At 42.4% G+C, this 27,773-nt stretch overlaps 1 protein-coding gene across 1 annotated transcript; it reads left to right on the top strand.

The window, feature by feature from the left end:
• Window positions 1-675: 675 nt before the first annotated feature.
• Window positions 676-27,482, top strand: LOC113007374 (hydrocephalus-inducing protein homolog). The gene is made up of 46 exons (XM_080291094.1): window positions 676-810; window positions 1,101-1,262; window positions 1,426-1,620; window positions 1,753-1,953; window positions 2,119-2,351; window positions 2,444-2,626; window positions 2,798-2,917; window positions 3,002-3,161; window positions 3,240-3,412; window positions 3,604-3,802; window positions 3,917-4,010; window positions 4,427-4,520; window positions 4,612-4,777; window positions 4,860-4,942; window positions 5,152-5,298; window positions 5,462-5,552; window positions 6,056-6,260; window positions 6,444-6,676; window positions 6,776-6,924; window positions 7,086-7,281; window positions 7,442-7,538; window positions 8,013-8,252; window positions 8,351-8,493; window positions 9,005-9,229; window positions 9,324-9,484; window positions 9,761-9,855; window positions 10,013-10,232; window positions 10,361-10,561; window positions 10,640-10,766; window positions 11,186-11,351; window positions 11,869-12,016; window positions 12,129-12,336; window positions 12,433-12,654; window positions 13,562-13,731; window positions 14,952-15,150; window positions 21,597-21,749; window positions 21,831-22,001; window positions 22,228-22,337; window positions 22,469-22,691; window positions 23,493-23,702; window positions 23,823-23,986; window positions 25,321-25,471; window positions 25,552-25,782; window positions 25,905-26,129; window positions 26,339-26,620; window positions 27,035-27,482. Exons 1-46 carry the CDS (start codon window positions 676-678, stop codon window positions 27,242-27,244), a joined length of 7,971 nt encoding a protein of 2,656 aa, XP_080147220.1. The 3' UTR covers window positions 27,245-27,482.
• The last annotated feature ends 291 nt before the right edge of the window (window positions 27,483-27,773 follow it).

The raw sequence follows: 27,773 nt of genomic DNA, 5'->3' as shown, positions 1-27,773 counted from the left end.
GTTTTGAATACTTGATTTTAATTTGAGAAAAAAGGGATTCAAGAAACAAAAGTACTTCTTATAGGCCTATCTGTTACTATGTGTGCTGTGAAATCTTCAGCTTCTCTTACTTTAGTTTTTAAAACCACTTGTCAGAGATTTACAGTTAACAACACTGAGACACTTGATACTGATAACGTGCGGCACGGGTGAATCTCAGACCGAGAGACACCACGAACTGCAGTATAGGTTACATCGTCAATATGCAATATATAATCACATTTCCTGTTACGCAGGTCCTGATGCTGTCTGTGTGTAAGCTGTGTGTGTGTGTGTGTGTGTGTGTGTGTGTGTGTGTGTGTGTGTGTGTGTGTGTGTGTGTTGCAAGTCAATTTCTAAGAATAATATAATGCAAGTCAACTTCTGCGGATGTGTATTTCTGTACTGATCTCTTGCGGTAAACGAACACAGAGTCACAGGGTCAGCTTCCTGTTTCTACAGAAAGCTGTGTCTGGTGAAATATGTGAACATAAGTATAACATAACATTTGAAGCATAATCAAATAAAACAATAAAAACTCCCTAACACCACTCAATGAAGAATTAATGATTTACTCTGCAATCCAGTGTCTTGCATTCTGCACAGGATCTAATTACATTAAAGTATTTAATTTTGCTTTTATATCCAACATGAATCATGTGTTGTTGCCAGAATACAGAAACTGTAAATGTGAAGAGTGCAGGAGAAGAAAAAGAGTTGAAAGATGGAAAACAAGCAGGGGAGAGGAATCAAAAAGACAGAGCAAGAAGACAGGGCTTACCTGCTGGGAAGGTTTGTACAAATATGCCATTTAAGGGCTCTTTGTTAAGTCAATAACATAAAATCTGAGGCCTGTATTACAAAGCAGGATTTAGTCCAAGTAACTTTGGGTCCAATCCTGGGTTTCCATACTTCTCATTCAGATGCTTCGTACTCACCTTGGTAACTTATGCTGTAAACCTAACCTGTTCTGGTGCACATTATGTTCTACATTAGAGGTTAACAGACTCACATCATTGCCTACTAACCATTCAAGTGCCACCATTCCTTCATTCTCCATTGCTCACCATACCCCCATTCAGTCCCGGGTGGAGAACCTGCAGTCTAAGTTCTGTCAATACGAGGAGAGCCAAGCCCTGGTGGAGCATATCCTGCAGCACTGGGACCGGCGCCGGGGATTGTTGTTGGTCCCACTCCCCACTGAAGATGCTTTAGGGTCAGCTGAAGTTACAACAGAGAAGCAGGTGTGTTAGCTGGCCAACACACCTGGTGGTCCTCCACCAGGTGGCCCTCCAATCCCTCCTTTTTTTTTTTTAACTTAAATGTAAGACTGCTTGGAAAATTGGAAAGGTGTGCTATAATTCTTTATCCTTGTTTGAATCCAAAATATTTTTTCCATCTACACAGTCCTCTGCTGATAAGAAGAGCAGGAGAGTCAGTAACAAGCTCATATCACCTTTGCACAGTCAAATAGCAGGACTGTCAGAAGCAGAGAAGGCAGACGACAAGGCATCTCCTCTGGACATTCCATATATTGTGTTAAATGTAACAGAAAAAGACTACATGAGCATCATAAGCAGCTCTTTGCCTGCCCTAGATGAGGTATAGCATCATTTCACAGATCTTTCATTTTTATAAAATTATTAATTATGTTTCTGTTGAAAATGAAATTATTCTTTCATAAGTTTAAGATGAATTCCTAATCTATTTTCTTTTCTGCTTTGGTCTCATTAGGTGTTGGATGATTTAGGGATAGGTCCTAGTGGCCCTCCAATCCCTCCTTCTGTCACCTTCTCTGTCGTTCCTTTTCCCAAAAAACGAGAGCAAGCTAAACTAGAACAGACCTGTTTCACCTTCCTGGTTCCTTCAGGGCTGGATGAAAAGGACAAGGACAAGAAAGAGGACGAGCTGCAAGCATCCGTTTTAAAGTTATCGGTAATGTCTAAACAAAAAAAATCATTCTTAATTTGAGGCAAAATCTGAAACACAAGCAACATGGACCTCATGTCCATTTAACCCACACAAGCTTATTTTGGTGTTAAAAGCATGAAATTTTAGGTTTTTAAGTCAGAACACTGTTTGTCTGCTGTTTTTGTAAAGGAAGAGGCAACAGGCTCTAAAGGTCATGGCAAGGCCACCATTAAGGACAGCACAGTGGCGAAGGACAAGGATAAAACGGGCCGAGAGATTCACAGGAGCAAGAAACAGACTTCCGCCAAAACAAAAGCACAGGGACCAGAGCGTCTCGGGTCACGTTCGCATGCCTCCTTCCACCCCGAGGACACTGACCAGGAAGAACATCAAGCAAGCTTGGAACAAAAACGCAGCCATATGTAAGACGTACTGCAGAATCACTAATGTTCATTAGTGTTTTTTAATTTGTTGTTGGTGCTGCTTGTCTGAATGTGTGCTTGTATGCATTTAGTCTGACAGCATTTCGCTGGGTTGTGCCAGCTGGCGGTGAGGTGGTACTCAAGATCTGGTTCTACTCAGAGTCACCAGGAACTTTTAAACATACCTTCAACTTTGAGATAGTCGGGACCCGGAGACTCAACCAGCTCATCTGCAGAGGAGTTTCTACTTATCCTTCCATCAGCAGTGATTACATGTCAGTCTGCGTAGTGTGATGAACTAATGTAGTGAAATAACTGCAAACGGGGAGGTTGTAGTTGGCGTGTTGTGTTCTGCCTCACTTTGTAAAAATCTAGATCTATTTTTCACAGATGAATTAAGTTTGAAGCTTTTTAATAGTCTGACTTTTTGTGTGTGATTTCCACAGGACTGTGTTTCCCCACAGTAAGAAAGTCACTCAAACTAAAGAGGGGCTTCTGAAGACCTATGTAATTAAACCTGGATACTTTGAGTTTGGACCTTTGCTCTGTGGCAAGACCAGAGACAGGTGAGAGGCAGAACGATGGCTATAAATGGTTTCATGTGGTTGTGGCTTTCTTTGTATTTACAGATTCACGTGTGTGTTTTCTAGATACCAGGAAAACAGGTACCCCGAGAACTCAGAGAAGCTGGTGATTCACAATAACTCATGTCTGGAGGCTGAGGTCCAATTCAGTTTCAAGCATGATACGCAGGCCACCACATATCTGTTGGACCCCCCAGCCATGACCCTCAAACCGAACCAGAAACAGGTAGAATAGCACTAATGCTGTCTGATAATTTTACTCTACTTTCTCTACTTACATTTAAATACTTTTCCACCCTACAAGGAGTTGACGCTTTGGTCGTACCCAACAAAAGTAGGACAAATGAAGGACGGCTTGATTTGCCAGATCAAAGACAATCCTGAGCTTGTGGTCATTGAGCTTTCGTGCTGGGGCGTTCGGCCAGAGTTGGAGTTGGAAAGCAAGCATTTGCACTTTGACAGGATTTTGCTGCACAGGTACCAACATATACCGCAGTAATTCAGGGAACACGGATAACTATTGCTCAGTTTACAGATTCAAAAGTGAATTTGAAAAAAAAAAACCATGAAGAATTTTCTCAAAAGAAAGGAGCTTCAATGATAAAATATGCCACAGTGGATAATTTGGGATTTCTCTCTCTTCACCCAACCTTTTTTATCCTGCCCAGGAGGGACAGCCGCAGCATTATGATGTATAATAAGACAGCTCTGCCAGTGTCCTGGAGATTGCAGGGTGTGGAAGAGTTGGGTGATGAGTTCACTGTGCCACAAGATCAGGGCATCATCTCACCTAACTCTTCTTTCCCTTTGAGCTTGCGCTTCAGAGCCCGAAGGCCACTCAATATTAAGAGAATCTTGCGTCTGGAGGTAGAGTACAACCAGAGCAGTACTCATGCTGTAGTTAATAAATAACATGAAATAAATGAATATATTATAGACATGTTATACACACAGAAGTACATCATGTGGGTTTTTTTCCAGGTAGCCGATGTGGAGAAAATCCTAGGTGTTGTATACACTGAAAATATTCAGGTTACTGCCGAAGCCTATGACGTGGACCTGGAAATCAGTCCAGGTACAAATGAAACAGCTTTTCGTTTAAATGTGAAAGTGAATGTGGGCCTTTTATTGATTTAAATGCAGTAAACAATCCGATTTTGACCATTTTGAACCTGCACTTCCATTCTCCACATTTTATGCAAAAGAAGGAGTCACATAAAAATGATATTTAAGTTGAAAAAATGTAACAAGGATGTTACAGTAACTGAAAATCCATCATACAGACATTGTTATATACATTTATATTTCCTTAAATAATGAAAATTAAGTAGAGCTGCCTTTTTATCATGAGGAAATATTTTTGTCACAGAGAACTGGCATCTAACGCAGCTAAGGACCATTAACAGATAGCACTGCAAAATGACTGACTGAGTGGGTGGCAGGATATAATAACCACCAATAATGTACTACATGCTCATGTTTCTATGTCAGATGGCTGTCTTAATTTTGGAACCATCAGAGTCTTTGAGGATGTCAGACTGTCACTCAGATTGAAAAACCAAGGAAAATATGAAGTATCTTACAAGTGAGTTTAAACTGATAGTTTTTGCAATATTTTATTCATATAAAGGTTTTCATGGAACGGTCATTTAATTTTATTGTTCTCTTATCACAAGGTTTAATGTTGAGCAGACAGACCCAGCGCAGCCAGACCTAAACTCCATTTTCAAAGTGTCTCCTCAGTGTGGTAGTCTGATGCCCAACAAGCCCGCAACAGTGAACATCCTCTTCAAACCTGATGTGGAAGTGTTCATTAAAGACCAACCTATCCTGCCTTGCCAGGTTCGATCCATAAAAAGTAAAAACTTTATTTAAAAGATTTAAATAATTGATAGCTGACACTGAGTGAGCTAATCTTTTGCAGGTGATTGAACCGAGCATTGGGACAGGAGGAGAAACTGTAGCTATCGTGGCGATCAGGGTTTCAGCCCGATCTGTTTTCACCAGGTGAAGGCCGATTCATGCTCTCACTAATTCTGCACTATTAATATATTATTTATTAATAGTGCAGAAACATTATTGTATTATCGTATTATAGTATAGAATTTGAAAAACTGTGTTTCTTTCATCTCATTTCCAGCCTCTTATTTTGCTCATATGAAGCAGCTTAGTAGTTGTTTTTTTGTTTTTGGTGTTTTATGTTCGTCTCTCTTCAGGTACAAGATCACACCTTCATCCGACTTGAACTTTGGTCCTCTGATCTATGGCAACAAGAAAAGCCAAAGCTTCACCATAGAAAACAATGGGGTCTTTGAGGCCTCTTTCACCATCTGCCGCATGATCACAGATCCCGTGAGGACAGGGTAGGCCAACAGAACACACAAAAACAACACATCCAGCACATGTTATTTTAAAGATATTTTATTTGCTCCACCATTTTTAGTTTTAGTTTTCACAAAACAAAATTTTGTAACATTTATTGTTAATAAATTGTGTATTTTTTTTCTCTTTACATTCTGGTCTCAGGGGTCCAGGTAAGACTATATCAAGAGAGACCCTTTCAGGGAGGCCCAATGCTGCCAAAATACCACCAGAATCCTTTCAGAGTTTTCTTCAGGTGAGAGAACACTGGTGAATTTCACACCAGTGACAGTGCCTGATAGATGGTCCTGTTTGTGGTTTTACAGTCATTGGACTCTTCATTAATTTTCTTAGAGTTACATTTTCTGTTTATTTTGAGATTAGTCAAGCTAATAATTAACACATGAATAATCACAAAACAGTCCTGACATTTTTTCTTTCAGTTCCTTTGAGTTGTTATGGATTTACAAAAGTAAAACAGACAAAATAGACACTGAAAAGGTCTATAAAGTGAATTAATAAGAAACACGATAAAACCCCTTAATTTTAACAGGGAAGCAATACAAAAAACGGTGATGATGGTCATGAAATAAAATTGTGTATAATTTAGTGTCTTTGATTTTTATGCTTAATAGTTTGTAAAGCAAAATAAACTAAATTCTGCTCTTTGACATTAAATTTGATTTCTTTTTGTAAGTACTCCTTTCAGTATTCTCATCACCTCTCCTTGCTTCTTCTGATTTTCCTGAATTCTTCCAGAATCGCCTCAGCGTGGGTATGTTCTCAGTGTCTCCCTGCATTGGGAGCCTACAGCCAGGGTCTCAGCAGCTGGTGACAGTGGACTGTGCAGCTGAACAGCTGGGCAGGTGGAGCCAGGGTCTGCACATTGACATCATTGGGCGTGACCCCTCAGACCATCCTGATGGCATACCCTACACACTGCTGGCTGAAGTCTGCAAGCCAGGTGAGAGCTGCATGATTCTTTTTTGATCAGTAAAGCTGGTCAGGCTCAGCTCTACAGTCCTGAAATTACCAAAGGCATGTTAAAAAGATTTTTGATCAAAGATCAAATTCTGTTCTAAACTTACTGCTAGCCGTTCTTTGACTTAAATCATATTATATCTAGCTCTTTTTTTTTGGTTTCTAGGCATAGTATTGGATATGGCCTCCATCTTTGAGGAACACCATCTGTGCTGCAGCAGTAGCCAGCTTTCTTCAGAGCAGTTTTGCAATGCTAAAGGGATTTTTGTGCTGGATGAAAATAAGTTTATCTTCAACAAAATCCTGGTGGGTCAAACCAGCCGAGCTCGCTTCAAACTCACCAACAGCAGCAAGGTCCCCTGCATGCTCAGCTTGGCCATCAGAAGTGCTGGGCCTAAGGTGAAGTGTTTAAAGTCACAAGGATAAATGTATATCGGACTGTTTCTGTCTATCATAATGTAGGTAGAAGTTTGAGTCTAAAATATGTATGTTTTACAGTCATCCCGACACATTGAGGTCTTTGACTTGCCTGTGACAACACTGAGCATTCCCAGCCTCTCGCACGCGTTTGCTGTTGTCACCTTCACACCTCAGGCAATGCAGCATTACAGTGTTGTGTTTGAGGCCAAGGTGGAGGGAAGTGGAAGGTAAAGAAGCAAATGACTGTGTATGCCACTGCGGTGTTGTCTTTAGTTTTTCTATCCCTTTTTTAATCCCTGTTACTACTGTATATAATAACAATAACAGCACCGGTTGTTTTCTGCTGCTGACTTCTCCCACCCTGCTCTCTTCTCTCTGCTGGATTAAGAGTGACACCCACAATTAAGACCAGCGTGCTGGAGTTTGACCTTTTGGGACAAGGCACTCTGCCCAGTGTTTGTGTGGTACGTCCAGGTCTGAGGAGCAGTAAAGGAAGCCCAGTGCTGCACTTCAGACGGGTACCAGTAGGGCGCAGACATATCCGACCCCTGGTGCTGTTAAATAATGGAAATGTTCCAGCTGAGGTGAGAAGAAGGAAATTTGTCTGTTTATCCATTTTAAATTCAGTAAAACCAAATTATACCAAAATATAAATATTATTATTTACAATGCATTCAGAAACATAACAAACAGTCTAGGTAGGATTTCATGAATAATGAATGTGTTTTCTGAAAATGTGTATAGGTCCAGATTGACATGCTGGATGAGCATGGTGTGTTCACCCTAAAAGCTGCGTCTGACAACATTAACGCCTCAGTGGACTCCACACAGCGTGCTTCAGGTAAATAAAACTTGTATTTGTGAAACAACGCCTACAGAAAAGTGCACTGTAATTTTAACTGTAATGTTTTAATGCTCGTTTTACCACGGCACTCTGAAAATACAGCTGACATTTCTTTAATCTAAGTCTGAGTTCTTAAGGCTGTAGTGTGACTTTCTCTCCTAAGTGGCCATCTTAACATTGCTGGGTACTGTCTTACATATTGTTGTAACGATTCATCGCATTAGCTGGCAGTTCTTTATAGTCCATGAGCATCAACGTGACCTTATTGCAAGAACTTCCCATTCAATTTATGTCCCAATTTATGATTTATAGATCCTAACCGACATGACTCGGTTTTACCCTGTCTTTTCTTTGAGGTCAAGTGTGATCTTGTTTTAGTTTAACAAATGCACTGAAAACTAGTGGGTGAGGCTTTAAACCATTCACACTTCCCACTCCTCAATGGTTTCTGACATTTTTCCTTCTCCACAGAGCACAAATCGGTGCACAGAGTAAACCTAAAGCTGAAGAGTAATGAACCAGTGGAGATTGAGGTTGGCTTCTGCTCTGATAAACCCTTGAATGTCAAGGAAAAAATGTCACTGCAAGTGAAGGACAACCAGCAGAGCAACACTACAATAGAAGTAACAGGAGAGGCTTACCAGCCAATCGTCTCTCTAGATCACATCAGCAGGTCGTTGCAGGATATAGATCATGAAGATGAAAAAGAAGGTATGGCATAAGATTTTTTTTACAAAACCTCCTAATCTTGTGATTTAGTTCAACAGAAGCTTGAGTCTTTTATTAAAGACCTAATTTCTCATTTATAGGTAATTATGAGGTGCTGGATTTTGGTGACTGCCATGTAAACGTTCCATACAAAGAAAGTTTTACTATGACCAACCACAGCAGCAGCCAGGTGCTGAGGTTTGAGTGGCCCCCTAGTGGACCTCATGTCAGCTTTTCACCACAGGTAAAATATCAACAAAGTGGCAGAGGCTGTCAAAACTGTTAAATGGTGGAGCCAAAAAATACTTTTTCATAGCAGTGATAAAATGTGCATTGTCAAAAGTCGCTGGTTAGTTTGGCATTATTTTTGAAACAAAATAATGCCTCAGTGCAATCAGCATTTCTCTTGTGCAATAATTAAATAATTTGTGGTTTTAAATATGTACCAATGACTTTATATTCATTTATTTATTATACTTGCTCTTTTTTAAACTTTGTATTGATGTTTTTTTTGTTTTTATGTGAGCTTGTGCAACATAATTTCGTTCTGCGTTGAATATTTGAGGTAGTGCTGACAATGACAATAAAAAAAATCTTGAATCAAACCAGCATCAACAAATAGTAAATACAGCTATAGACATTATTTCTGAACACACGCAGTTCCTTTCCTAAGACACTGATTGTAGTAATTTTACATTTTCTCTTGCTTGTTTTACTGCCAGCTCAGGAAAACATTTAGCTGCTTGTTGTTACAGGTGGGACACCTTCATGCTGGTTGCTCTAAGGAAGTGATTGTCACATTTAGCTCCAGCAAGGCAGTGACTCTGTCTCAGCTGCAAATGAGATGTAAAGTTTGCCAGGTGGAGTTCCAGCAGCCTGTAGAGGAGGTAGCTGACTGGGATGACCGACACAAGATGGTACACTGGCTGAGTTCTTCAGAGAAAGCTTCAGATGCATCCAAACAGGCTGTAAAGGACAAGGTACATGTGGGCCCTAGCTTATTGTGTTAGAGAGACAAGTGGTGTCAAATGCTGTATAAGGAGACAAGTTAATAAATCACATTCTTTTATCCAGGTGATAAGAACAGATCCTGAGCCTTGCTGCTCTGTGGTCGACGGCTCTCAGGTGGAGCTTGAATTACGCATCAGTGCTGTCTGCGACTATGTGAAGTTAAGCTGCAGCACAGACATCATCCTCTTTGAGAACACCATGCTTTTCCAAACCAGGCTGCAGCAGTAAGTCAGGTTTTGTGTACAACATATTCCAAGTCATCAAACCTAATAATATATAACATGGTATTCTTGTGAAACATTATTTGGGGTTTCTTATTCATCAGATAGAAATGAAAATACTAAAGATCAAAAAGATAGCCACTAAAGGCTTATATGTGATGTATATCTAACATTACATTGCTCAACAGTGGGCACCATAAATGTAAATTCAAAAATATGTCTTTCTTTCTGAGTATTTCTGAGTGTTACTTTTTTTGTTGTCTGCACACACGCACGTAGACTGCAGGTTGTGAATGAGGGAAGTTTGAAGGTGGAATTCTCCTGGGAAGTTCTCATGGATCCAAGCAGCAATATTGTCAGCTGTGACCAAGAAGGTACGACAGAAATATTATATCATCAATATTATTGGGTCAACTTGTCATTGTTGGATTTGATCCTGAAAATAAGTGCTATTTCTTTCTGTACCTACACGTGAATACTTTAAAACCTGGACTTGACTCTGTGTAAATGTCTACATGTGGTGTTTAACAGAGGGGACCTCGACTTCTCGACCTGGCAGCAGATCAGCAGGATCGCTGACTGAAGCCCGTCCTCTGGTGAACTTGTTGTCACTTCTAATGTTGAACCCTGAGCTTCCTCCTTTCAGCATTGAACCCAGCGTAGGGACCATGAAGCCGGGTGCCAGGCAGAACTTCACTGTTCGCTTTTTACCCCTGCAGGTGTCCACTTTTCAGGGAAAGCTGTTTTGCAGGTAAGGGAAGTGTAACATTTCCATGCAGGTAAACGTTTAACTAGGTATTTTCTTCAAGTTTTTTGAAAATGGCGTCAATGGTTTGGATGCTTTTCTTTCCTTTTTGTGAGTATGCACTTTTCTTCCAGTATTCAGAACTTGCAGGATGGGGAACAGGTCCCGTGTATCTCAGTGTGTGGCCGCAGCCTTTTGCCCCAATTCCACTTTGACCTGGAAGATTCAGACTACATCAGTGGGAACCGTCGTAACTCTGAATTCAGTGGCCCTCTGGACCCAAACACCAGAATTTTGGAGATTCATGCCATTGGTTTGTCTGTACCATCAACAAGGTAATAGCAAGTAAGGTTAGAACTTCTATCTCTGTCAGTGTAACCCGGGATGTTTCATGCTCTCGGTTGACTCTTTAGGTCTTTTAGTGTGGTGAACCCAACCAGTAAGCCCTACTCATTCAAATGGAGGTGTGAGGACAAAAGTAGGAGCCATTTCCACTGTCTCGTTCCATCTGGTGTCATTCCCCCTGGGAACAAAGCAGAAGTAAGAATAGACAGAGTGCACCCCACATAACAGTGATGGTCTTTTCGTCGTAAAGTATCTCACAGAGTGTACTACCTCATTCCCATCTTGATCTCATTTTCTCCATTAGTCAGTCTTGGGTTCTCTTCTTTTACCTTTATCTGTCTTTATTCATCTCACTCACTCCATGTGTTTTTCTTGAACTAACAGTATATAGCATTATGACCACCTGCCTGATATCTAGCCCCCCCACCCCCACCACCACCACCACCTCTCTTTTGCCATGAAAATACCAAATAACTGTGATGCACTGGGTATTCTGATACCTTTCTATCAGAACCACCATTAACGTTTTTGGCAATTTGAGCTCCAGTAACTTGTATGTTTTCATGAATGAGTCTTGGCCACCCCTGAACCTGCTTTGTCTGCTTTGTTTGTAGGTGTGTTTTGAGTATGTTGCCGAGCAGCTGGATGCAGTGGAGTCCTTCTGGACCTTCATTGTTGACACTCTCTCGCTATCTGTTCCCTTCCTATGTGTGGGCACTGCTAGAGAACCAATCACCTATCTCGACAGACCTCACTTTGACTTTGGGGAACTGCTTCTTGGTAATTCAGTTTTAATATATACAAAAGCAAACGTTCAAATAATCCCTTATACTCATACTTTGTGCGTATTTGCTTCTTTTGATGGTAAAATTAGATGATTTTTTGTCTTTAACTGGCTTGGCTAATGAAATGCAACAAAGAATACATGTCATTCAATTGAGCTTAGATTTACAGCAAGTGTGATGATGTCCTGCTCTGCCAACTCAGTCCCTGCCTGCATCAGCTGATGGCTCTACCAATGCCCTTCCACAAATCCAGTTGGCAGCTCTCACACAGGGCATGCTACCTAAGTTTCTTTAGCCTGCCTACGGTTGATGTGCATCTGCAAGCTGCTTTGCAACCCACTTCCAACACAGCTCCTCTTTCAGTTTATGCCTTAAGATTAGTAAATATACTGTCTCTAATGATATCTTGGTGTTAATGGCAGATGTGTTGCCACAATAGGTGTTTCTAAGAATAAATTAATCTATCACATTCTGATACAGATTACTTTGAATTTTTCCATGTACTCTTAAAGGACAAAAAGTGGAACAGGCAGTTAATTTTGTGAGTGAAGAGGAAGAGCCCTTCCATTTCTCTGTGGTTCCTTCATCTCTTTTCTGTGAAGACCAGCAATCGAGGCTCATATTGGAGCCCATGACTGGCACAGTGGCACCCAAAAACAGGTTAATGACATTATAATCTTAATGAGATAGCGATGAAATATGCTCCCCAATGGCATGTTATAGAAAGTCCAAGAGAAAACTGCATCAGATAATTGTAAACTGTTTTGTGCAGGTTGCCATTATTGGTGTCGTTCACACCTTCCTGTGAAGGTTATGTGAGTTTCAAAGTGGTTCTGAGGGTGAAGAAGAAGTCAGAGCCACTCACACTGATCATTAAGGCTGATTGTTTCACCCTGAGCACTTCTGTACAAGTTGAGAAGCCAGAGGGGGGCCTCAAAATGATTGCCCCCAACCACCAAGAAACTCTGGACTTTGGGGAGGTGAGATGATACAGACAAAAATATTCATATGTATATATGTACAGTCACCTTCCTTTACATGACAACTTAGAGCTTCCTGTGTGTCTTTCTGTACAGGTGGGGATTTCAGAGCAATCCACTTTTACTTTTCTGGTGTCCAATCTGTCAAGATTCATCCTGGAAGTGAACTTTGAACTAACGGGTCCCAAAGCACTGCAACAGCACTTAGTCACAAAAACACAAAATGCTGCCATCGATGCTGGGAAGCAGCTGCAGTCTTCACTGTGTTTTTCCCCCCAGTGCATTTGCAACCTCAAAGACGTCAAACTAAATATCAAGGTAATAGGCTGGTGTGGATTTTTACAGAAGTAACATGCTTTAAAGGATCATCGAGGCTTTTAAGACTAAAGGAAAACATCATGCTTGTAGTTCTCTTTTAAGAAAAGCTCATGTACATGTAGGCAGTTTGGCTGAAGTTATCATTTTCATTAGCAGTTATTGTTATACCATAAAAATAGATCATCTTTTAGAACTAAGTCTGTCTATCTGAGTATTGTGTGATGTTTTTTTTTGTTTCCTTGCTGACAGTTTAACCAAAAGGCATTTCCAGTGGAAATGGGCTGACATATCCTGAGCATAACCATGTATAATGTGTCTTTGTAGCTTATCAAGGTCGTGCTAAAACATTTTTTGACAGATTTTCGAGCGCCGTGTACTACATAAAATTGGTTTGAGGTCTGTGAGCACAACCAGAATACATAAGGCGCACAGGATTATAAGGAGCACTGTCCATTTTTCAGACAATCAAAGGATTTTAAGAGCGACTTATTTTCCGAAAAACACGGTAATAACGACGGCCCGCTTGCATGCCCTACCAAAAAATGTGCTTTGGTGTGTATCTGACGGATGAAAGCCAAACCAGTTCCACACCACTGAAGTTGCACCATTTTTACAAACCAATTCTGGTTCATCTGTTTCATTCGACGATCCTCTTTCGCCTTCTCATTCTCCGTCGCCGCCATGCTTTTTCTGCCATGTGCGTATGAAAACAAAGGCACTGCGCATGTGCGTTTTACTCATTCTATCGCGACATTTTATTTTCTTATCATTGCCTAACACTATACCGGTATTACCGTGAACAGTATGATATGGCCCAGCCTTAGGTGTGAAAGATAATAATTATTGAGTTTTGCTTTCTGGGCATTTCCCTTTCTGATGTAAATTTCTTCTTGATTCATCTCATCAGGTGAAACGTGGGCCAACATTTGCCTTTGATATAAAAGGCAAGGCTGTATCACCCAGTCTCGAATTCTCCTCTACCAAGCTTAACTTTGGGAAGTGCTTCTTGTACTGTCCTGGTATGGAACCGGCAACTCAGACCCTAGTGTTAAGGAACAATGGCAAGAGGGACATCAGGTGTGTTTAAGTCTCCGAACCATAAGCATGATTTTTTTATGAACTATTGGATTAGAGTTCGCATATTTATTAATATAATATAATATGTAATATTAATATTATATTAACACATAATGTTTTGCTGCAAATATCATCAAAGCAGAACAGATTTATTTAAAAATGTAAGGTAACTGACATTTGATATTTCTTATCTCTAAACTAGTTTTCTGGATTTATGGTAACTTAATGTTAAACAGTTGTTGTCGTAGTTTGAATTCCAGTTTTCTAGGATTCAAGGTTCTTCAAACATTCAAAAGCTGTTACTGGTTTTACTCTTATCTGGCTCGTTGGCTGGTCCTGTCCTGGCCAACTCGGCATGATGCGTGGGAAGAAGAGGGAGACACTGCTGTAACTTTGCCTGAAGCAGATCTTTAATTCTTTTCATATAGGGCAGCAACATGACAATATCAGTTACACTCAAACATGTGCACATTCAAAACACTTTACAGTTGATTACAGTAACTTAATGACTGTGTCAGCCCTTCATGGTGGTTGCAGCTCAATGTCACATAATCTTGTCCCAGGCTTCCTACAACAGGAAGTAACATCACACAGAAGGTCCAGAAACAAGAGGATCATTTAGAGCCTGATTGATAAATTGCTTTTAATTCAATTTCAAATTTTTACTCAGCATTTTTTCAGTGTCGCAGTTTAAAAATACGCTTTTTTTAACTGCTGCAGCAAACCATGGATTACTCATTTACATTCTGCTCGAATCAGCCAGTTGTTGTATTTGTTCAGTTTATATGTTGCCACTGGGAAACTGCAGATTTTGATGTTGCATAGTTTATTTCTGTTTGACAAACTTTGCAAAATCAACACTCAGAACATCGTAAAAGGATGTTTCTCCTGCCTCTTCTTTACTTTTTAATTTGTGTTTATCATTCGTCCCAAATACAAATACTAGCATATCGCTAATATCGCTGATAGTGACGCCACCAATATATCAGTCAGGCTCTAGTATCATTCAGATTTTTGTTTTTTTGTGTCAGGTAACTCTGAGAACAGCACGTTGCTGTGTAGATAAACAAAAATTTGACTCACAGAATCTGATCCTTCAAATCTTGTGCTTTCAGCAGGATGCCTCAGTTCTGTTTCTCTCCACCACTCAGTTGTTACTATAATCAGAATAAATGAGACTTTGAGAGTCTAAAATTAGATTCCTGTCTTCTGCTCCTCAGCATCCAGTGCCAGTTCAAGAACACTGCTTTCTTGGAGATGGACTTCCATGCAGATATTTTGTCACCTGCTGGTGTAAAAGAGATACCATTCACCTTTTATCCTCGTGAGCCATGTCAGTACCACGAGAAGCTCACCTTCATCTTAAACAGCTGTGTCACAAAACAGGTGGAGATACTGGGGCAGGGCATCGAGATGAAGGTGAGAACCACTGTGCATGTGGTGGACTCAACAACTATATTTAGGTTTTTCGTCAAAATACAATTTTGTCGTAAAAAAAAGAGATAATAATTAAAATGATATTTAAAATAATAAAATTAGCACAAAGAGCAACAATAATAATAAAAGAGTATAAAATGATAATTAGAATTACATTTAATACAATAAAATCAGCACATTAGATTAAAACTGTCATGGTCCTGGGCCATGTTGGCCCAGTGTTCTTGGTTTTCTTGTATGTTTGTATTTTATTCCTTATTTAGGCCATGTTTTCTGAGTTGCCCTGTTGTGTTGTTCCCTAAGTGTTTTCCCTTCATGGCTTTTACCCCCTGTGTGCCCTCTGTGTATTTATGAGCCCTCGTCTCCCTTTGTGGTTGTTTCATGTTTCCCCAGCCCGTTATGTCTGTGTTTTCCCCGTGCTCTCTCTCCTCCTGTCTGAACCTCTGTGCACTTCCTGTTTACTTTGTGACTCTCACGCCTGTACATGTCATGTTCAGTTCACCCCGCCCTGTCTCGTTATGATTATCAGTGTCACCTGTGTTCCCCTCTGTGTCTCTCGGTTCTTAGAGTCCTCTGCCTTATAGGTTATGTCTCTGTGTTTCTTAGTTGCCGTCTCCACTGTCAAGTTCGTGTCTCTGTGTGATCCTTCCTGTTTTACTTTGAAGGTCCGTTTCTTATGTGAATGTCTCCTGCTTTGCTTGTCTCGTCAGTCCTGATTTCTCCCAGCTGTGCCCTCCTTCTGTGTCTCATTCCCCTCGTTACTCCCCAGTGTATTTAAACCCTGTGTTTCTCTGAGTCAGTGTGACGCCGTCCCTCATGCTGTGTGGATCTCCCTGTGTGTCTCTCTGTGAGTTTTCCAAGTTCCCAGTTTAGATTAGTTTGTATGTTTTTTTCCCTGCCAGCAAATAAAGCTGAGTTTTGAGTTCACCTCCCTGAGTCTGTGAGTCCTGCACTTTGGGTCCAACTCCTGCCTGCCGCACAGCGATTCATGACAAAAACAATAAAATCAGGGTCAGACTGTGTCATAAGCCAAGGAGTAAAAATGGGTTTTAAAAGTGGACAGTGAAGAGGCCTCTCCAATGTGCTGGGGCAGATTGTTCCACAGATTAGGAGCAGCAATAGAGAAGGCCCTGTCCCTTCTGAGCTTTCTCTTGTACCTGGGTACCTCGTCGCGAGCTCCCCCAAGCAACGGCTTTCTTCTGTGTTTAATTTTACTTTTCCTTTATTTTTTCACGAGCAGCACTTGTCTCCTTGTGTACGACCGACAAACCTTACTGGACATAAAAGACGGTCTTTCTTATAACTTTCCGGAGTTCAAGTTTTGCAACACGGACGCTCCGTTTGCAGACCCCCCATTCATCTCACCTGAGACGCCTTTGTTCTCTGGCCCTGGAGGCCGCAAACGCCGACGCAGAGGGAGAAGATCTGGCGTTCTGGTTCGACTGAGACGGCGCACTTACAGACCACCGTTACCCAGTTTATTACTGGCTAATATGCAGTCTCTGGAGAACAAGCTGTGCGAGATTCGGGCACGGATCTCATTCCAGCGAGAGATGCGGGACTGCTGCGTGATCTGCCTCACAGAAACCTGGCTATCGGACAAAGTACCGGACTCCGCAATACAACTGCCGGGGTTCTCTGTGCACCGCGCGGACAGGTCACAGGATCTTACTGGGAAAAGCAGAGGCGGTGGTGTGTGTTTCATGATCAACAACAGCTGGTGTGATTATGCGAACGTGCACCCGGTCAAATCCTTCTGCTCACCGGACCTGGAGTACCTGATGATTAAGTGCCGGCCATTCTGGCTACCGAGGGAATTTACAGCAGTGATTATTACGGCTGTTTACATTCCCCCACAAGCCGACACTGACCGTGCACTCAGGGAACTGTACAGCGCGATCAGCAGCGAGGAAACCGCACACCCAGAGGCAGCGTTTATCACAGCCGGAGACTTTAATAAGGGAAACCTGAAGAAAGTCTCACCAAAACTCCATCAACACATCCTTTTTAACACACGTGGAAACCGGCTACTCGACCACTGTTACACCTCTTTCCGGGATGCGTACAAAGCCCTCCCCCGCGCCCCATTCGGCCAATCAGATCACTGCTCCATCCTGCTCCTGCCCGCCTACAGGCAGAAGCTGAAACAGGAAGCTCCAACCCGGAGGGCGGTGCACTGTTGGACGGACCAATCGGAGTGTGCGCTGCGGGACTGTTTTGATCACGCGGACTGGGAAATGTTTCACGTGGCCGCCAGAGACATTGATGAATACACAGACTCAGTCTGTGGATTTATCACGAAATGCGTGGAAGATGTCGTCCCATCCAGAACAGTCAAATCCTTCCCAAATCAAAAACCCTGGATTAACGGAGATGTTCGCGCGGCACTGGCGGCACGGAACACCGCCTTTGCCTCCGCGAACACATCGGACTACAAACACGCACATTACCAACTCCGGAAGACGATCAAAGCAGCCAAACGTGAGTACAGGGACAGGGTGGAACAACAGTTTGACAACCCTCGGAGTATGTGGCAGGGACTAAACACGATCACAGACTTTAGAGGGAAAACCAGCACACCGCAGACCACGGCCTCTCTGTGTGAGGATCTAAACGTATTCTACGCTAGATTCGATGCAGCGAACACCATGAGACCGGACAGTGTGCGCACCGCGGATGACGTCAGTGCGCACATTGTGTCTGAGGAGGATGTGCGGAAGTGCTTCAGGAAGGTGAACACACGCAAAGCTACTGGTCCGGACGGGATTCCCGGCCGCGTCCTCAGGTCATGCGCGGCTCAGCTGGCTGGAGTGTTCACGCACATCTTCAACCTTTCCCTCTCTCTGTCTGTAGTCCCAGCCTGCTTCAAAATGGCCACCATCGTCCCTGTACCCAAATCCTCCACCATCTCCTCATTGAACGACTGGCGACCTGTAGCCCTGACCCCCATCGTAAGCAAATGCTTCGAGAAGCTGGTCAGGGACTTCATCTGCTCTGCACTACCCGACTCACTGGACCCTCTACAGTTTGCATACCGCCACAACAGGTCCACTGATGATGCCATAGCCCTGACACTACACACTGCCCTGTCACACCTGGAGAAGAGAGACACGTATGTGAGGATGCTGTTTGTAGATTACAGCTCAGCATTCAATACCATCGTTCCCTCGAAGCTGGACAGGAAACTGCAGGATCTAGGACTGAGCAGCTCCCTCTGCAGCTGGATCCTTAGCTTCCTGTCTGACAGACGCCAGGTGGTCAGACTGGGCAGCATCACCTCATCCCCCATCACACTGAACACTGGTGCTCCACAGGGGTGTGTACTGAGCCCTCTCCTGTACTCACTCTACACCTACGACTGCACAGCCACTAACAGCTCCAACATCATTGTGAAGTTTGCGGACGACACTACAGTGGTGGGTCTTATCACCAACGGTGATGAGACGGCTTACAGGGAGGAGGTCAGCGCCCTGACCCACTGGTGTCAAGACAACCATCTCACCCTCAACGTCGCAAAGACAAAGGAGTTGATAGTGGACTTCCGGAGGTGCAGAGAAGTACACACCCCCATCACCATCAACGGCGCTGCTGTGGAGAGAGTGAGCAGCTTCCGGTTCCTTGGTGTACATCTGGCTGAGGATCTTACGTGGTCAGTACACACAAACAAAACAGTGAAGAAGGCGCAGCAGCGCCTCTTCTTTCTCAGGAGACTGAAAAGATTCGGCATGAACCCCCGCATCCTCAGGACCTTCTATCACTGTGCCATTGAGAGCATCCTCACTGGATGCATCACCACCTGGTATGGCAACAGCACCGCCTACAACTGCAAAGCTCTCCAGCGAGTAGTGTGGTGCTCTGAACGGATAATTGGAGGTGAGCTTCCCTCCCTCCAAGACATCTACAGGAAGCGCTGCCTGAGGAAAGCGGGGAGGATCATCAAGGACTCCAGTCACCCCAGCCATAAACTGTTCAGACTGCTTCCATCAGGAAGGAGGTTCTGCAGCATCCGGTCCCGAACCAGCAGACTGAGAGACAGCTTTTTCCATCAGGCCATCAGACTGCTGAACACGTCATAGACACCTCAGCTTCACTACTGGAACTTCAACATTATGCACTCCACACTGTACAGTAATGCCACTGTTTTGCACATATTCAACTCTGTATATTTTATATATTTTATTATTATTATTATTATTATTATTATTTTTTTTTTTTACTATTTAATTTGTAAAAATGTGTATACACACACACACACACACACACACGTAGGAAAATATTTAGTATACACATCCAGAAATGCATATACAGTGGGGCAAAAAAGTATTTAGTCAGCCACTGATTGTGCAAGTTCCCCCACCTAAAATGATGACAGAGGTCAGTAATTTGCACCAGAGGTACACTTCAACTGTGAGAGACAGAATGTGAAAAAAAAAATCCATGAATCCACATGGTAGGATTTGTAAAGAATTTATTCGTAAATCAGGGTGGAAAATAAGTATTTGGTCAATAACAAAAATACAACTCAATACTTTGTAACATAACCTTTGTTGGCAATAACAGAGGTCAAACGTTTACTATAGGTCTTTACCAGGTTTGCACACACAGTAGCTGGTATTTTGGCCCATTCCTCCGTGCAGATCTTCTCGAGAGCAGTGATGTTTTGGGGCTGTCGCCGAGCAACACGGACTTTCAACTCCCGCCACAGATTTTCTATGGGGTTGAGGTCTGGAGACTGGCTAGGCCACTCCAGGACTTTCAAATGCTTCTTATGGAGCCACTCCTTTGTTGCCCGGGCGGTGTGTTTTGGATCATTGTCATGTTGGAAGACCCAGCCTCGTTTCATCTTCAAAGTTCTCACTGATGGAAGGAGGTTTTGGCTCAAAATCTCACGATACATGGCCCCATTCATTCTGTCCTTAACACGGATCAGTCGTCCTGTCCCCTTGGCAGAAAAACAGCCCCATAGCATGATGTTTCCACCCCCATGCTTCACAGTAGGTATGGTGTTCTTGGGATGCAACTCAGTATTCTTCTTCCTCCAAACACGACGAGTTGAGTTTATACCAAAAAGTTCTACTTTGGTTTCATCTGACCACATGACATTCTCCCAGTCCCCTGCTGTATCATCCATGTGCTCTCTGGCAAACTTCAGACGGGCCTGGACATGCACTGGCTTCAGCAGCGGAACACGTCTGGCACTGCGGGATTTGATTCCCTGCCGTTGTAGTGTGTTACTGATGGTGACCTTTGTTACTTTGGTCCCAGCTCTCTGCAGGTCATTCACCAGGTCCCCCCGTGTGGTTCTGGGATCTTTGCTCACCGTTCTCATGATCATTTTGACCCCACGGGATGAGATCTTGCGTGGAGCCCCAGATCGAGGGAGATTATCAGTGGTCTTGTATGTCTTCCATTTTCTGATGATTGCTCCCACAGTTGATTTTTTCACACCAAGCTGCTTGTCTATTGTAGATTCACTCTTCCCAGTCTGGTGCAGGTCTACAATACTTTTCCTGGTGTCCTTCGAAAGCTCTTTGGTCTTGGCCATGGCGGAGTTTGGAGTCTGACTGTTTGAGGCTGTGGACAGGTGTCTTTTATACAGATGATGAGTTCAAACAGGTGCCATTCATACAGGTAACGAGTGGGGGACAGAAAAGCTTCTTACAGAGGACGTTACAGGTCTGTGAGGGCAAGAGACTTTCCTTGTTTGAGGTGACCAAATACTTATTTTCCACCCTAATTTACGAATAAATTCTTTACAAATCCTACCATGTGAATTCATGGATTTTTTTTTCACATTCTGTCTCTCACAGTTGAAGTGTACCTCTGGTGCAAATTACTGACCTCTGTCATCATTTTAAGTGGGGGAACTTGCACAATCGGTGGCTGACTAAATACTTTTTTGCCCCACTGTACTATTATATATTGTACATATATTTATTAGTTTCAGGTTGGCCATTCTTGTATTTTGCTCGTTTGTGTTGTTGTGTTTGCACATCTCTGTTGCTTGTGGGGCTCGCACACAAGAATTTCACTCGCATGTGCTGTGCCAGTGTGCCTGCGCATGTGATGTGACAATAAAAGTGATTTGATTTGATTTGACCTCCAGGAGCAGCTTGTCAGCCTACACCTAGAACATAGATTGAATACCCACCTCACAGTGGTTATGGATGGATTAAAAGGCATCTTTTAGATCTAATATAGGCTTATATCAATATAGCATTTAACTGTATTATGTGTTTGAAAAAAGCAACTTGAACACATGTAAGATTTATAAAATCAAGCTACATATTTAATAATTTTATTGATATTAGATTTTCAAAAACCTGGATCCAATGTGAAGATGCTCTGATGTCCACTGGCTTCATAATTTGACCATAAAATGTATCAAAATCAGTATGTTTTTAATATCATATCCTGACTTTTTGTAGCTGGAAGTTGAGCATCCAAGGCAGAAGAAGGTGAAATTGGGACCTCTGAAACTGGGTCAGAAGATGAAAAAACAGGTGGTTCTAGTAAACCGCAGCAGTATCGACCTTTCTTGCACCCTAATGCTCAGCACAGATACACCAATTGATCAGAAGGTATGCAGACAGACAACGCAGGCAAGATATGCATAAACAGCAGTCCACTCGAGCAGCACTTCATGTCACCCTCTCTCCCAGGATCTGTGTTTCAGTCCAGAAGGTGAGCTGAAGCTGAAGTCTAGTGGCGGATCATGTAATGTTCAGATCCATTTCTCACCTCATCAGCGCATTCGTCCCTTCATTGCTGAGCTGCAGGCAAAGTGTTTAGGCTTGATCCAACCCCTGCTGACCATCCAAGGCTCTTGCCAGGTACATAAATTTCACTGTGAAACAGATAATCTGTTTCTTTATGTGTCTTGATCAGCATCAGCTTCTAGGAGTAAATTGTCACATAAAATATTTTTTAATAAACCTTTCCTTCAGACTTCCTTTAAAAAAGTTCTGAATATAGACTGTATTACTAATATGAATTAAACTGAATGCCATGATCTTATAACAACGATTACCGTTAACATAATTCACAAAAAACTACCAGGGTGTTGAAGTTCAGCTGGACCAGGACTGCCTTTCCTTTGGAGCTGTGGTCCAGCACTGCCAGGTCAAGAAGAAGATTGTCATGACGAATACTGGCGACAGTAGTGCCAGGTAAGGTTAGACGCTACCAGCAAACAAATCTCCACACAGACACACAGTATTGTATTATTGCAATCAGGTGTCACATGCACAGGATTATATCCTCCTATTTGCTTTTTACTTTTCAATCCACCTTCTTACAGGTTTAACTGGAAAACAGAGGATTTTCCTGCAGAGTTGTCCATTGTGCCATTAAAAGGATTTATCAACCCAGGGATGGAAGTTTCCTTTCAAGTGACGTTTGCCCCTGTGGAGCTGCGTAACGACACAAGATATGAGAATCTGTCCTGCTTTGTGGAGGGTTCCTCGTCACCCATCACCTTTACTGTCACTGGCTCCTGCATCGCCACCTCCACCAGCAGAGAGGTTTGACTGAAGCACCTTTTCAGACAAATACAGTGTTGAGTAATATAGTAAACAAACAAAAAAAACCATCTGATTGATCATTGGATAGTTACTTGTTAAGAGCTATTTCAGGTTAACTGAATGCTTTTGAAGACCAGTGAGGATGAGAATGTGTCATATTTACATGATGCATGTATGTGATCTAACTTTTAAAAACCACTGACTTACATGTGTAAGTGATTATTTGTGCTATTGAGTTAAAAGTGAGAGACTTTGATCTTACCTTTCAGTATTCACATGCAGAGCAGCAGTGCTTTATGTATTCAGTAAACTAACGAATTCTGTTTCCATTTAATTATTTTAAATAACCACATGGCATAGTTTCAGGTTTCTAATACAAATCTGCTCACTCACATGGGACAGTGTTTCCAGTAACCAGTCAATAAATTCAATAAATTTGAAACCAGATGATGGCACAATAGTAAAGATGACTGTGAGTGTTTCAGATTGTAGGAATGGTTAGAGGTCAACATCAGGCGATGTGAAACATATATAAGAGTTTTTAAAAAATATTACTTGGCTTCAATGAGCTCTGTAACACTAATGTCTACAAGAAGTCTATCTAGAGATTGAGTTGAAGGTAATCTAATTTTTTACCATGACACAGGAATTAATTTCTCATATCAGCAGATGTAGCTCAGATGTGGGAAGATTATGTTTTGACATCAGAAGTTTAAACGTCATACGTCATCTGTTCTTTGTAATGTCAGCGCCTTTGAGCCATCTGTCACTGAACTGTTGCTGCCCTCTCTCTGTGTGCAGGTGGTGAATTTTGTTTGCCCAGTTCGTGGCTCTCACACTCAGACCCTGTCTGTGCTCAACCCCACAAACCAGGGTTACAGCATCGCACCTGTCATTGAGGGTGAGCACTGGAGTGCAGCACTCTCTGTGAACTTCGAGCCCCACCAGAACACGGCATTCACGATCACCTACCGACCTATGACCATGACTACTTCTGGAAAGAAACATCAGGTAGAGGAGCAGTGCCATTTTAGTGGCACTGAGTTAAATATGAAATGCATGTAGATACGATTGATTGATTAAATGGATTTAATCCCTGAAAATTGTACATTTGTCCTTCCTTTTGCACAGGGATCAGTCTTTTTTGCTTTTCCCGATGGGACAGGCATGCTGTACTCCTTGCAGGGAACTGCTGATCCTCCTAAAGCAGAGGACACTATTATGCACGAGCTGCCGGCAAAAACTAGCCACACTGTGCTGCTCCCTGTGCACAACTGGCTCTCTAGGCAACAGCGGTAAAACACTTAAGACCACATTTACTAATCGGGGTAAAAACACTGAAAGGTGTGGTTATATTTATGGGGAAGTTGCACTGTTTTCTAAGCACAGGCACAGTCAGTTCACTTTAATATGACATGCTGAATCAGCAAGGTTAGCACAAGGTCAAGAGATGATATTCAGCTAATTTACTAACAGGAGAAGTTTGTTAATGGAACCACCAAATATTGTTTATTTATGTGTAATAAAACTTTATTAAGGAAAAAAGTGTTTTTGCAGGTTAATAATGTAATTGCATTGATCAGAACAACCACAAACAACCGCTTCAAACTAACAAACAAATACAAAACATCAAAATAAGAAATGGGCTGCTATTAAAACTTCTCGAGGCATGATTACTGTCAGGATAAGGTCCAAATTCAGCATCATCATCCTTGCATTATCTTTTTTCTTCAGCCATATTTGTTGAAATTCCTGCCACAGAAGCCACAGAATGTTGAAAAGAACCTAATGCCAAAAACTGAAATTTAAGTTTTGTTGCTGCTGATATTGTGTGTCTCCTTTAGTTTGGAGGTCCCAGGTGGCTTGGTATAAGTTTTTATAACATCTTTGTCTGGATTTCCAAATAAAGTGGCACGAGTGCAGAAACGTCTCCTAAATCTCTGCAGCAGTAACTGACACATTCAAGTGTAAAAAATAATGTTTTTTTTCTCCTACTTTAAATTGCATGTTGCCATTGTTAAAAATCCATCCATCCATCTTCATCCGCTTTATCCGAGGCCGGGTCGCGGGGGCAGCAGCCTAAGCAAAGAGGCGCAGACCTCCCTCTCCCCAGCCACCTCCTCCAGCTTATCTGGGGGAACACCAAGGCGTTCCCAGGCCAGCCGAGAGATATAATCTCTCCAGCGTGTCCTGGGTCTGCCCCGGGGTCTCCTCCCGGTGGGACATGCCTGGAACACCTCACCCAGGAGGCGCCCAGGGGGCATCCTTGTCAGATGCCCGAACCACCTCAGCTGGCTCCTTTCGATGTGGAGCAGCAGCTGCTCTACTCTGAGCCCCTCCCGGATGGCCGAACTTCTCACCCTATCTCTAAGGGAGAGGCCAGCCACCCTTCGGAGGAAGCTCATTTAAATCATTTGTTAAAAATCTGTTATTAAATATTTAGCAGCAAAATATACCACTGTCTTTACCAGCTATTTTTTTTTTATTTTAAATATGTGTATGCTGACCCAGAGATAAAAACTGTAGCTGGGTAAAGTGGAAATCGAAAATTTAAATATTCTAGCACTTTAATAAAAAGTGGAGGGAATGATCTCAGTCATGTCATGAATGTTCTCATCTGTGTTCTCAGGTTCCTTGTGCAGCTAGAGATAGTGAAGCCTGATAAACCAGATGCTACAGTGTCCCTCAGGGGCATCAAGTTCATCGATGTCCCCGCCCATGCTAACAGGGACTATGAAATGTCTTTCTTTACATATACAGAGGGACAGTTTAACACCAAGGTTTGATCAAACATTACACATTTCCAGATCTGAACTGACATTTGTTACCCATCATGACATCCTTTAATCTTTTTCTTCAGGTGACATTCCGTCACCATGAGACAGGTGAGTACTTGTTCTACCTCGTTACCTTCAAAGCCACGTCTCCAGGAGTCCTGTCCACCATAGAGTTAGTGACACCAGTTCGCCGGGCGGCCTCAGCCACCGTTCAAGTAGAGAACCCCCTGACCACAGCTTCCTGCCTCACCACTGAGTGTAAAAGCCGTGATATCGTTGTCCCACCTCAGCACACGGTGCCAGGCCAGTCCAAGGTGAATACTGAATGCGTCTTCCATCATACTTGGAAAACAAACAAACAAACAAAACCCCTAACTGTGTTTCCATAAACAAACTCTAATAGGCACTGTCTGTGAATGTCTGCCTTTCCTTTTAGGGTGTTTTGCCTTTCGAGTACAAGCCTCTGCAAGCAGGCGAGTCTACAGCACGGCTAACTTTGTTCAGCAGTGAGCTTGGCCACTTCCACTATGATCTGCTTCTCAGAGCTCTGCCTCCAGCACCAGAGAAAACTGTGCACTTTAACGCTTTACTGGGCCGTAGCCACACCGTCACTGTAAAGTTTATCAACTATGCCCGCTTCAAAACCACGTACTTCTGTAAGGTAAAAACAAAACAAAGAAGAAGAAATAGCCCTCTTCTGTCTTTGTATACGTTCATGCTAGGATGACTTTATATGCATTCAGTGTCAGCCTTCATCACTTCTTAAGACACCTTTTTATGTGTTCTTTATAATTTGTCAACATACAACTCTGTGTGTATCTTTCTGTCAGTTTTAAACAGAAATTTTCTCATGTTGTCTCTCTCCTCCAGACTGATTACCCAGACTTTATCGTGGACAAGAGTGTGAGTGTAACTCCGGGTTTCCACGTGGGCTCAGAGGCCAGCGTGGACGTCTGTTTTGAGCCTTCTCAGCTGGGAGAAGTGAAAGGCCAGCTCAGCCTGTCTTCAGGAGTTGGTGGAGAATACATATTTCCCTTACATGGGTTATGCTTGCCCCCCCAGTCTCAGGGCCCATTCAGCATTAAAGCCGGTGGGAACATCATCATCCCCTTCAAGAATGTGTTCCTGCAAACCACAGCTTTCTCTTATCTGGTAAAGACCAAGTAGAATTTGTGAAAATGGCGCAGTGAGAAAACCAGATCAAGCAGTGGCGTAAAGCTAAAAATGTCTTATTGACATAACATTAAGTGATTTCCAACATACTAATTCAAACACATCAAAAAAAAGTCAATGTTATTAAAAACAGGGGTGTTTTACTGAGGAGTATTTACACTGTGTTCACTGTGACACCATGAAACATTAAATTTAGCCTGGAACAGATGGCAGAATTTTGCAACTCTGTTGTGCAACCCTATGTTTCAACAGATTTGACTCTTGCTTCTCTCTGATACAACTTTCACTTTAGCAATTTTTTTTAGCATTGATAAATGCTTCAGTTTATGTGCTTCACTTAATAGTGCAGCTTATTTTGATTTTATGTAACCTGAACCCTGTTTATGCCTATAGGTTGACAACCACCATTTTATAGTCAAAGGAGGGGGAAGCATCAAATCCAAAGAGATTCAGAACATCCAGGTGTCCTTTGAGGCTCCTCTAGATGGCTCTCCAGGACCGTGGTTTGGCACCTTGACCATCTCCAGTCAGAGCTCCGAGGGCCACAGGAAGCCCTACTCATGGGTCTATTACCTGAAGGGCCACCGCCCCGAGTCATTATAGAAACATGCAAATATAGAAAGACAGAGATGCCAACATGAGTACAATGAAAAAGGCATTGATTGCCAGATTGTACGATGGTCCAGTTGCATATGCTGACAAGTGACTTATCTGAAGCTTCATTAAGATTTTATTGCCAAAATCTAGAATATCTCCTTGTGTAGTGTGTGATTCAAGTAATTAGCTGACAAACCTGTCAATAAATATTTAACAATTGACTGAATAAATTCTGCAAAGAAAACTTGGAGATGCCTGTTACTGCACATATATTACCACATGGGGGGAATCATGAGTTCATTTGAACAGTATATGTTGTTCATTGATAGGTCCAGTTAGATCACTTGACTTCCTTTTTGTATCATAATGACCCATATGTTAACTTTTCACCTAAGTGAATTCATCCAAACTGGCCTGTTTGCTGTTAGACTCATGGCACATTATGTGGAAACTAGCTATACAGCAGTAACTTTCTTATTACCCAAAGTTAGAGCTATCACATCACACATGGTGAGGAGCTGCAGTGTATATACAA

This window comes from Astatotilapia calliptera, chromosome 16 (assembly GCF_964374335.1).
Source record: "Astatotilapia calliptera chromosome 16, fAstCal68.1, whole genome shotgun sequence".
NCBI classification, from domain to species: Eukaryota; Metazoa; Chordata; class Actinopteri; order Cichliformes; family Cichlidae; genus Astatotilapia; species Astatotilapia calliptera.
The sequence above is the reverse complement of the archived record's forward strand: the minus strand, read 5'-3'. Positions and strand labels throughout refer to the sequence as shown.

Excerpts from the sequence above, each read along its gene's own strand:
- LOC113007374 (XM_080291094.1), top strand. The coding sequence starts at position 676 with ATGTGTTGTTGCCAGAATACAGAAACTGTAAATGTGAAGAGTGCAGGA. Across the intron at positions 7,539-8,012 it reads CTCCACACAGCGTGCTTCAG|AGCACAAATCGGTGCACAGA; the intron begins GTAAATAAAACT and ends CCTTCTCCACAG. Across the intron at positions 15,151-21,596 it reads GGCAGGGCATCGAGATGAAG|CTGGAAGTTGAGCATCCAAG; the intron begins GTGAGAACCACT and ends GACTTTTTGTAG.